This window comes from Anticarsia gemmatalis, chromosome 19 (genome assembly GCF_050436995.1).
Source record: "Anticarsia gemmatalis isolate Benzon Research Colony breed Stoneville strain chromosome 19, ilAntGemm2 primary, whole genome shotgun sequence".
NCBI lineage: Eukaryota > Metazoa > Arthropoda > Insecta > Lepidoptera > Erebidae > Anticarsia > Anticarsia gemmatalis.
In genome coordinates this window covers 6,712,643-6,725,430 of record NC_134763.1, presented here as the reverse complement: position 1 = coordinate 6,725,430, position 12,788 = coordinate 6,712,643, and the positions used below count along the sequence as shown (strand labels likewise).

General features: G+C 35.3%; 2 protein-coding genes across 3 annotated transcripts in view; both read left to right on the top strand.

Moving 5' to 3' along the window:
• The window catches only part of LOC142980927 (uncharacterized), a 130,150-nt gene that overhangs the window by 63,945 nt on the left and 53,417 nt on the right, over positions 1 to 12,788 (top strand). The window lies entirely within an intron of this gene.
• Positions 5,475 to 9,124, top strand: fkh (fork head box protein). Its single transcript, XM_076126693.1, has one exon. The coding sequence runs from the start codon at positions 5,547 to 5,549 to the stop codon at positions 6,603 to 6,605; it is 1,059 nt and encodes a 352-aa protein (XP_075982808.1). The 5' UTR covers positions 5,475 to 5,546; the 3' UTR covers positions 6,606 to 9,124.

Below are 12,788 nucleotides of genomic sequence, written 5' to 3'. Positions count from 1 at the left end.
TCCCACACGGAACAATTATCTGTGCGAATCACAAATAGTTGTCTCGGGTCAGATTGTTAAAGTTTGGTGATAATAAGAGTCATCAATTTCATTATAAACCACTAGAACAAATATAGTCTACAGTTTCCAAAGTATAAAGTTGTTCATTGTATAGTTTCAAACCTGAATCTCTCCTCTCCTTTGCAACTTTCCCTACAAGTAAAGGGAGAAATGAAAGTACATACAGTACTTATGTGAGACATGTGATTCGTCCATTGAATACATAAAGTATATGATTACGTACATGAGAGGAACGCCGCGCGACACGCATCCACCATTAGCTTGGATCCGGTGTCGAGTTGCACGGACTGATGGGCTCCTTTTGGTACTGAGTTGATTCTGCCATTGTGATAGAGAGATTGTTGCTTCAAGGATCTTTTTATAACTAGTGATTTTATTGATTTGATATGAGGTAGAACTTAGAAGACTGCTTACTGCCTTGTATTCAGGACATCTTTAATTAGTGTTTTTTGAAGCTTCTTCTGTTCTGACAACTATGATACCTGAGCAAAAAATATGAGCAAAATCATGAAAATCAGAACCAAAGTTAACTAATTCATAACTAACACATCAATTTATTATAACTATTTCGTCAATGAAATTAAGAAAAAAAATGACGAAATTTATAAACCAGAAAAATCATTCATCAAATCATTTATTCTTGAGCCTTATATTTCACCCCAAAAATTGAGAAGAAATCCGCTGTAGATGAAGTTGTCACTCGTAAAACATTAAGCTAAAAATGCATTAATAAATCTTATATAAATTATTATATAAATAAATCTTACAAAACGTTAGGTGCCTACATCTTTTACCAACTACTATTAAGAAGGAATCTTAGAATCGTATCTTCCTAAATATTAACTGAGACACACGAGGGGATGTACACCGTCAGTGCAGTGTAGAACAAACCAGTGTATTACCAATGTATTGGCCTCATCGTCTGCACCGCGCCGAAACATTATCTCTTTCTATTGCCTTTATATTATATTGAATTCATTGGGGTACGTTTGTACATAAATAAATATAAAGTCATATTACTCTCACGAATTTTAGACCCTCAGTAATCCTCTAGATAAAAGTAGCCCTGTAGCAGTAAAGTTTGACTGAACAATTTTAATATTGAAACTCAAAAAAATAATTAACAAGAAAATTTGTTGTTAAATATAATTTGCTAATAACGTAACTAAAGATTAATCAGATATAAACATCTTGAACATTTGATGAAGATGTCCATAGCGTTAAATCCCAAGACAAAAATAAACATACACGTGTACATAGTATCCCGCCTTTTCTTCACAGGGGTAGGCAGAGACCATAAAATTCCACTTGGTACAAAAAAAAAGTTTTGCCCCGTTATTACCTATTTGGTTGATATTTGGAAGTTAGTAGAAATAGTCGTCCTAGGATCTAGATAGTTAGTAAGTACACGTATGTCTGTCGCATTCCTTACCTCCATACATAAAACATAACCTTCAATGAAACTAAGCCCATAAAACAAAAGACTAGCACTTAATAGCCTGGCAATATTTCCTACATTTTACGACATACAAACATAGCACTAAACACACGGCAAACGGGATAAGCAGACATCTTAGACTTTGGACGTCGTTAAATTATATCATGAATATTTATACTGAACTTGAGTGTAGTAAGACTATAGTTCCCGAGTTTGATTAACGTGTAGAGCAAGATAATGTAAGTATATGATATCACGCCTGTTATAACCGAAGGTATAGGCAGAGAGATATAAATGTTTGAAATACATCCACGTTTCGTTATTTACTATGTTAGTCCAATGTAATAGGATTCGGGCATATTTCCTTATACCGGGACAATATCAAACTCCGGGATAATACTGAAAATATTTCTGATATAAACAAAAAAATACCGAAAGCTCTTTGCTCTACCTTGAAATCGATTCTAGTACTTCGTGTTTTATTGTAGTATAACCGCCCAAAATACCAAAAACTAATATAATAATATATCCCGCCATATGTTATAAAATACTTTTTGGCCCGACCCAGGATTCGAACCCCTCTTGCGCGGCAGTCGCATACACTACCGACCGCGCCAATGACATTTACAGTACACAATTCTTAAAGTATGTATTATCAAAAGACTTTCAACAAGCAAACCCACAGTCATTACTAAGTCCAAAACAATACCTAACTCTACTTAGTTAGAATAATTAAAATATACAATAGTGATTACTATTCTTACGGTAATGATAGAGCAAACAGTAGAGTCGGGAGAGTCGTTAATACTCAAAGACGTTTAGCTAATAACGTATCGTTTGCTAATGTGTTTGTTTGTGCACAAATAAATACACTCTACAGACTCTACGTAGAGATGATTAGTGCTACTGTTTAATTGATGTGTTTGTGTTTTTAGAAACGATGCAGATTTAGGTACTTGTGTGGATGTAGAGCGACTCTATTCCTATAACTGCACTTTGAAGAACATAATGCCTTTATATATAATATAAAAGCATTGGTTTACTGTTTCACAGAGCGTTTCAAAGTAGCGGTGGATAAAATAAACTTTTTCTGTAGTGTCTTCATTTTGTCGCTATATCTATTTAAACATGCGATTATATTACGTTAAAAAGCTATAGACACTTATATGGAACAATTAATGTAAAATCCACTAACATTTAATACCCGTCGATTGAATTGTTTGTCAGAAAATAGGAAATTTACTCATTTATGACGGTTACAAATGCACAAACAACAAAACAATTGTGCTATAATACAAAAAATAATCATACTACAATTACCATACATAGTTATGGAAGAGAAAAGAAGTCACTTGGTTCAATTCTTACAAACTTCCTTAGTTTTATTCCATACATATTGTCATACAGGACCGCCGGCTACGAGTACTACGCACCTAACCATTTTGCAAGACATCTCCGATATGATCTGTGTATGTCTTTCTAGTGCGTCCCCTCCCTACAACTACCAAATCTAGTTACTATTTTATTAAAATTGGCACAAATATTAGCTTATCAGAATATTAATTAAAACTATCTATCTCCCATACAGAATTGAGGAAAATCCCTAATACTTTATGCTCTATAAAGAATAAAGTCGCTAGACTAAACTTGTCACAATGATTTACAGCACAATGAACTTCATTTGTTCATCTCATGGCAGACAAGATGTAAGCATTGTTCTACTGACATATTTACTCTTAATTGTGTTTCATACACGCCTGTGTTTTTCCAAATCATGGTGGAAATTGTGACGCAATTAATGAGATTATTAAGTAAGAAATATTACCAATGGTTGCATAAGACTGTATACTTGAACTTAGTATATATTTTTGAAATAGATTCTTTGTTCTTTTGATTAATTCTGCATTTTAGTTTTTAAACCAAATTCCCACAAGAATTGTTTCCGTGTCAGGGAGACTTTTACATCCATACAAACAACGGACACAAAGTACAACCACACCCAAAACACCTATTTGTAGATCGCACAAATATTTGTTTCGCGTAGGTATAGAACCCACGACCTCCCGACGCACTGGTAGTGGCGTGACGACCACCTTTACCACTACGCCACGGAGGCTGTCAAACATTAATTATATCATTAGTAGCTGACCCGGCAAACGTTGTTATGCCAAATACCTAAATAAAAAAAGTGTCACCTAGGGGTATGAAAAATTGATGTTGGCCGATTCTCAGACCTACTCAATATGCTCACAAAATTTCATGAGAATCGGTCAAGCCGTTTCGGTGGAGTATGGTAACGAAAACTGTGACGCGAGAATTTATATATTAGATGATCTATGATCAGACAGGAATAGATGTAATGTTCCATACATTACAGCTATTCCATACATTACAGCAAGACAGGATTAGCTGTAATGTTCCATACTTTACAGCTATTCCTGTCTTGGAGAAGCTAACCTACAGCAGTATCTAGTAGAACTATAGTAACTTTATTTAAAAACAGGACTTTTAAAAGGTCAAATTTGAGATATCTGTTATTTCCTAATTTGTTCCGATACCTAAAAACAAATAATTAACATTTAAAATGTGTTAATAGTAAATACATCAATTTTAAGTCTCAATATTCTATAGCATCAACTCTACAATCCTATTGTTTTACTCTACACCATGCTTTGTGACGGTCATAAGTGTTTCCAATCGACCTTTTAAAGGCACTTGATATTTAAATCCTGTAAAAGTTATCATAATTATAAAACTTGAAAGTTAATCAAGATAACGGATATGTATTGTACTTAACAATATCATATATATTGAGGTTAATAGTTGTATTGTGTTAAAATAAAAATATAAGTATTTGTTTAGCAAGTTATACCTATGTTTTTTTCGACAATTTCTATTATTGTTGAATAAAATAATTATTGTCGGGGCCCTGTTTCACTAACTACCTCTTATTGTCTATCAAATATTATTTGAATTGTTAACTGTGGTTTTCATACATTTACTGTCGTTTATTTAGCAAAAAGATACTTATTTGTAAACTGTGAAACTGTCCCTAAAAGTTTTTTTTTAATATTTTTACTGATAAATAAGAAAGCTAATGATTATTTTTTTATAAAAAAGCCCCGTACAACCATGTTCTGTTAAATTTATACAAGCGTCAAGAAATTAGGTAACTAGAGGAAAAATAGATACTCAAATGCATTTAATAACATTCCATGATTAGATATTATTATAACGCCTGTATAAAATAATTATCGATATTATGTTTCTACTTTTGGACCGAACTTATAACGTTGAAGAAGAGCTTTGTTGCTTCCTTTTTCTTTGTGATTTGAATTTCGCGTCGCAAATAAGTTATTTGATAGACCTAGATATATATTATGCAGTTACCTACGTTTACCTAAACTATGTACCTATTATTTTAACATGCCAAATTACTAATTCAAATTATTCCAAATGCGTCGGGACATAGCATACAACATGTCTGGATGAATTCGCTAAATATTTAATGTCGCGACGTTTTTATCACATAATTAGACGTAAATTACGACAAATCAGACGAAATATGAGCACTTCATCATAACATACTACATACATACGTTTACTTCGTGCGATAACTCTGAAAATACATACTCATGTAATCAATAATTCACGGGCGCTACTTATCTCTGAAATACAATTTTCTGAGAATTCAGATATCACCAACCGTGTGTGAATACTTGTAGAGCCTTATACGGTGAGTTTCAACGGTCGTCACAAGCACACATTCCTGCCGAAACACTTATGATAATTCCATGGTTTTATCGTTCCGAGCTGCGGTATTATTAGCGGCGGGTCGGGCGGCGCGCGCAGCGAGCGGCGCGGGGCGGCGCGGCGAGGCGCGGGGCGCGGGGGTGAGCGGGCGGGCGGGCCTGCGTGGCCCCGCCCCGCTGCGCGCCAATAGCCTCCACGGTGGAGGGGAGCTCGGGCCCCCGGCCTCTATTTACTCTTTCAATCAGTGCGAGTGTTTGCCCCTGGCCGGCGTGCACGCGCGGGTGATGCGCTAGCCATGATCTCGCAGAAGCTCTCGTACGGCGACGTGCCGACGTCCGCGTCGCTGTCTTCGCTATCGCCGGGCCTCGCGCCCCCGTACGTCAACGGCATGGGCTGCATGCCAGCTCAGCCGTACCCGAATCTCTACTCCAACAACATGGTGGCGGGCAGCTCGTGCATGGGCTCCCCGGGCGTCGGCTACTCGCCGCCCAGCACCATGGCCTCGTGCATGGGCGGCGGCGGCGCCGTACCCTACGGCTCTCTGCCGCGCGAGCAGGAAGCCGCCTCACCGACCTCAGCTCTGCAGCGCGCGCGCAACGACAAGACCTACCGCCGCTCCTACACGCACGCCAAGCCTCCGTACTCCTACATATCGCTCATCACGATGGCCATCCAGAACAACCCGACACGCATGCTCACGCTCTCCGAGATCTACCAGTTCATCATGGACCTGTTCCCGTTCTACAGACAGAACCAACAGCGCTGGCAGAACTCTATCCGACACTCGCTGTCGTTCAATGACTGCTTCGTCAAAGTGCCGCGGACACCGGACAAGCCCGGGAAAGGCTCGTTCTGGACACTGCACCCGGACAGTGGAAACATGTTCGAGAACGGTTGTTTCCTACGGCGGCAGAAACGATTCAAAGATGAAAAGAAAGAGTCAATTAGACAAGCGCAAAAGGCACAGCACGGGCACGGCCACCACGGAGGTTCCCACGAGAAACGCGGTGAGCATGGACATGAGAAGAGCGTGGGCGGCGGCAGCGGAGCGCCCGGCGAGGACAAGGAGATGCGTGACGAGCTGTTAGCGCAACTGCACGCGGCGCCGGAGCTGTGCCTGCCTGAACACACGCCGCTCGCGCTGGAGCACTACGCACAGTTGAAACAAGAGCCGACGGGCTACGCGCCCGCGCAGCACCCGTTCAGCATCACGCGGCTGCTGCCGGGCGCCGACACGAAGGCGGACCTGAAGATGTACGACGTGAACTATGGATATGGCCACTCGCCCGCGGACAACTACTACCAGTCGCCGCTGTACCACCATCACCACGCGCACGCGCAGCCGCCCTTGTGACAGTACCCGCTGGCGTAGGCGGGCAGGCGCGCGCCCGCGTGGTGCGTGCCGCACGATGAGCCCGCTGCGCCCTAGCCGCCCGTGCCAGCCTCTCGCCGGCACGGTGCCGCTACAGCTCCTGCACATCTGTTAAATCTCATCCTGATATTTGGACTCCGAGTGAGCGTTTCGTGTTCTGGTGATATTATAGCGCGTCGCGCGCGGCGCTCGCCCCCGACCGAGTATAATAATGTATATTTGTGTAAATATTTTGCGTTTATTTTAAAACGAGTCCATTTTGTGTGCGTTTTATTAGTAGGGCATAGATGTTAAGTGCACGGTGGACGCTGTGGGTTGTGTCTCGGGGCGGGCGGCGGCTGCGCGACTCTAGGCCTAAAATTGTTTGTGGAACTTCTGAGAAAGTGTCCTTTATAGTCATTATAATCGACTCCCCCTTGTATACCAACTCTTACTAGAACGATTTGACACTAAATTGTAGTAAAATGAAATCAAGCTTTGCCCGCCTAAGCGGTTGCATATCGATTTGATAAAATCGTGAAAGTATCGCGATCGATACGTTGTTATCGCTTTGTTTATCTATTCATGTTTAGATAAATTGTTTGTGTTGCGCGTTGATGTCTTTTACATTACATTTATTGAATTTAAATTGATTTGTTTGTAGAAACAAACAATTGACAGTTTCTAGCAAACACTAGAGCTCGATACAAAATCAATTGGACACTATATAATTAAAAGTATCAAACTAAACAAATAAAAAGAAAACTAATAAGATTTTAAACAATTCGACTAGTACTACTTCGAGCAATTATAAAGAAACACTATCACGCAAAATTCAAACCTTTAATGAAACATTTAAAATAAAGTGTAGTGTTGGTATACGACGGGCCGTACCATGTGGCGTCATATCGTGAACGGTTGAACTGTGCAATGTCGTTTGTGTAACAAATCGTGTAAAAAATTAACATACAAATATATATATATAAATATAAATTAGCTAGGCGAAATGGAATTTGAGTTCTGTCATCAACCATCGCGATTAGTGTAGATAAGTTTTTTGTATATATAAAAGTAAGGTAAATATATAATGACTTTAAATACGGTGTTTGGTGTAAGATAGGTACCTATCTCAGCTTCTGCACATTCCATTCGAATATATATTTATATGCAAGCGTCAATTTAGCATTTATGCCGGCAAGCGGGTGAGGTGAGTCTTATATCTGTATATTATAGTTTCATACATAATTAATATCATTTTAATACATGGTTTTCTGAATTTATACATGTTTTTCTTGACTTAATAATTTTGTTGTAAAATTTATTTGACATACAACATGTTTATTTGAATTACAATTTTCGATATTTTTCAAAAAGAGTTTGACATTCCAAATTTCAACCTGTATACACATATCGGTAACAGGGTTATTATTTTATCATACACTTTAATTAAAAAAAGAATACTTATAATTCTTCAACAACATTTCATACAACAATAACTGATAACAAATATTTTTTTATCAGGAACTTTAATTTCATACAAACAGTAAATACATTTTCGTATTCTAAACAACATATGAACATGTATGAAAAATGTACATACACAATTTCATACATTTTCAAATACGTATCCATCACACTGTGACAAGGTTTCTATTGATAAATTTTAACGAGTAAGGCTGCTAATTTTGACATAATCATGTTTGCCTTGAAACGCCGATTTAGTTCGGCCACCTTGACGACAGCCTTAACTCATGTACTCGACGTAAAGCCTTCTAAATGCGTAATAAGACTCGCGTACAGGCATTTACTTTTTTGAGGTTATTTTTTAAAGTCAATTGATAGAAAAATATGTAATTATGTGGGATATTTGATTGAGGTAATATTTTAAAAGAATGGGTTAGATAGAAGATTGTAATTAAATAAAAAGGGTTATTTTTAATCATCATTTTTTATTTCTTTTAGTCTTATATACTGACATATCATTGATTATTTTAAAATTTGGTTTATTTTAATATAAAACATTGTTTTTTATTAGTTTGTCTACAATTTTGTATAAAGGCAGAAATACATTTCCTGCTTTAACATTTATGTTCATAAAGAAAGCTTATTTTGAATTATTTTGCAAATAAATGTTATTTACTTGAATTCAATCTAATAAACAAACTTTTATTATATAAATCAAACTCTGAAAACATTATATTATTAAAAAAAACATGTATTTTATTAATCAATGTGCCATCTTAAATATAATTTAAAGATTATTTTGATCAGTGTTTTTAATCAATTATTTTGCGCCACTTTTTGAAATACATTGCTCAATATAAGTTTTTCTAACTACAGTTGTTAATACATGTACAATCACCCGTCCTCGCCCGCTTGCCTGAAATATAAATATTATATTAGTTAGTTGTGCTAAATTAATCCTTGTAGTTATAAATACATATTTATGTATTAATCGAGTCTAGATAGGATACTTATATCATCTGTTAGTTTCAGAATTAATAAAATTAAGTATTTACAAATCTTATTTGTTTTTCTTTTCTTTGAATACTCCTGAAAATGTTCGTGTCTTGGGGACTTTACACTTGGGCACAAAGTATGAGCAGACACAAAACAATTATTCACTAATATTATGAACATACATAATGTTTGGTATGGAAATTGAACTGAGGACATACAGTGCAATAGTAGAAAAAGTATCATCCAACCATTGCGCTTTCGTTTTTATAAACGCAATTAAAATAGTAGTTAAAGCAACTTTAGCGGGTACGATTCCCGTTTGATGTAAAAAAATACGCACAATAAGTTTCGGGTTTACATTGTGTTCATAATTTTATTGTAAATCCCCTTTTCAAAAGAGCTATCACAAACCTTTGTATAAATTAATTTGCATAAAAATCAGGCCAGCAGTTTATGAGATGTGTGCGAACAAACATTATTTTATACATTATGTGTTGCGTTTTATAACAACTATTTATGTTTAATATGACAGCCATTGTGATTGAATTCTTGTGTTACTTACTACATAACGTATACCAGGCGGATTTTAAATATGTTAAAGCAACGAGTATCGAAATAAAACAAGGAATTACGTAAAAAAAAGAAAGATTACAACATTTTCTTAATAACTAAGCAATGAAACAAAAGCTTTTTACAAATATTAATTTAAAGAGAGGTCAATTCTGTACATTGAATACATTAAAAAAAAACTCAATGGGGGATGTTGAGAAACGGGTACCGATACCGAATCTGTAATTTATAATAAAATAATAATACTATTAATATTTAAATACACCTTACATTTTGCATTATCATATAAGGGTATATACATATTTTAATTACTATTCTTCACATTTCAAAAATCTTAGGTTTTTATAACACTTACTTATCTAAAACAAAAATTGTTAACCCTCTCACAAAACAATAAAATATCAAACGTAGAACAATCGTTTATAAAACTTTAGCCGAACGAAACAATAGTATTGTCGCAATAAACTTGTCGAAAAAGGTCTACTTATCGCCACTTTTACTCGTACAATTTCACTTTTGTCGGCTTGCGTAAGCATTGACGGGTTATCTACTATAATAAAACTATAAAGTACACAAAAGGGTTAACACGTGGACACTGGTGTTAATTTGTTTAAGAAATCGGCAACTGCTTGGAGAAAAAACCGACGTTCTATGTTGTGAATGAAACTTTGTTGCGCGTTTCGTATAATTTGTAAGCTATGCGATATTTTGTATACAAAATATCTGGCCGTGTCAGAAGGTAACCTTTCAAACGGCCAAATTGCTCACATAATGAAATTAGCAAAGAGGGAGCTAGATTGATTGCTCACATATTGAAATGATATTAGCAAAGAGCAGAATAATGAAACAATAATTTTATGAACAAAAAAATATTAATGTTTTTAAACTATCACGGCTTGTACGCACAATAATTATACTAAGGTGCATAACGGTCTTGTGTGAAGTAAATATTGTATGGGTTACGATATTGGTAATAACGTTTTGATTGAGTTACATTGATCGTGGTCGTGGGCTGACTATTGTAATTTAAAGATACACTTAAATTATAAAGTTAATTATATCCCTTTTTATTGCTGCCAGACTACTGGTTCCTCCAGAAATAATGATAGGAGATAGAGGACACACTAAACCAAAATACTTATAAGTACTTAGTAGGTTAATCTAAGGTCAATTTTAATTTCAAAGGTTTCGCATACTTTAATGTTATAAGGAAAAACTACCATAATAATTATTAAATTACGTAACACAAAATCAAACATAAGTAAAAAACATACTAATTGTTTAATGCTACCTATTTATTGCTTATAAATATTTGTCGCTAATATATTTATTGAAACACGAAGAAGTTTAACTCCATTATCGCGTTTTGTTCACGTAATATTTGATTCACAGCGAACATTATATGAGTCTTGTAAAAATATACCTCTTGTGTTAAAAATTTGGTAACCTTTTTTGCGCGTTTCGGTTAATGTAATCGTCATATTCTAGGCACTTTTAAGAGATCTTTATATAATAGTACATCGTTTCTTTACGTTTTGATATATGTAAAAAAGTATCAATATGAGTTTGGATTTTTAAAGGAGTATTTATTATGTGGATATTGGTGTTTGTAAATGATCTTAATGACAAAATCAGATCGTTTCATGATCAACAGGGAGATAAAAGGTATACCCAAAGTACTTACCTATACATGAAATAACACAAATTGAGAATAAAAAATCCAATATAAACTGCCATCTACAATATCCTCTAAAATCATACTAGAAATAAATAATTTACTAAAGTATTAAATCGAAAAGTAGCCCAAAAATTACAAATTACTTTTCATACATACAAAATGATTCTAAAAACCTTCTTACTAATATTAAAAGCCCAAAAAACCTCGCAATTTAAACTTCAAATAAAACATTACGTAGTTGACTGTTTAGCGTCCGGAGTCGAAGGCGGGACGTCGCGGGTGGTATACAACCGTCATAAACCTGACCACAGCACTGCTGACCCACTCACGAACAAAGGCTTGAAGACAGGTATCCGACATACGTCACTATTATGGGAAAGTAGGTTTTGAGATTTTTTAAAAGTGTTTTGATATGGGTTTTATTATTTTGATAAACTGTCTTTTTAGTATAGAAAAGTCCACAATTTTAGTAACTTTGTTTAGAATTTGTTTAAGTTTCTAAGTTGATACGCTTGTCTGATCATCGAAATTATTAAAATGCCCAATACACTTATTGAAGCTCTAATAGTTCGTAATAGGCCAAAAATTCAGAATGAAAAATAATTTAAATATACTAAATCCTGTTCTTAATATCTATCAGATAGTTATCTGTAGGAATTTAATAGTTGCTTTCATACATTTGCTGTCATTTTAATGAGCAGAAAGGTCTAATTATAAACTGTGAAACTTGTAACAGTTAGGAACATTATTTATTTATCAGTATCAGCGCAAGTACAGTTCACAAGGTAATTCTCACATAAAAGAGAAACATGTATTTTTATACAAAGTACATCTCAATAAACAACATAATTTAAAACATTCCTCATGGGATACATTCCACAATGAATAAAGAACCTTATTAAAACATTTTAAAATGGACACCCTTGATGTGTGGGCGATATTTTATTTATCCTTTATTCTGTATGTCATTGCTTCCAGCTTCGTATGAGAGCTACTGCGCTACCCACCTCAGACTTTTGATAACGACTGACACAACTTTACAAGTCATCACATCAATACCAACAATTTACTGCCAAACAACTTAATAGTAAACAAATTAAAACCTTATCACGGCAGAATAAGGTACATTATTCACTTTATTAACTGTAGTTATGCTTTTGTTTGAACATAAAAGTTTATAGTGAATCACTTGAAGGTTTTTTCGTTGCCATGGTTTTGTTATTTTATTTGAATACGTATGATATTATGTCATTCGTTGAGATAAACACTTTCTTTGTTCGGCTAACGGTTGGTTCTTTTGTTAGGCGTGTCGTTTTATTGGTGTGATTATCAAGTTAGTGATATTTCGTTGGTTATAAAGTTAGGTGTCATGATATAGCAAATGTCTGGAATTAAAATATACCTGAGTATTTCTCCTCCAAAAGCTTTATTTTCAAGATCTGTTAAAAGCAATTTTATATTAAAATACTTATAAAACC

Coding starts and splice junctions, on each gene's coding strand:
- fkh (XM_076126693.1), top strand. CDS start 5,547: ATGATCTCGCAGAAGCTCTCGTACGGCGACGTGCCGACGTCCGCGTCG.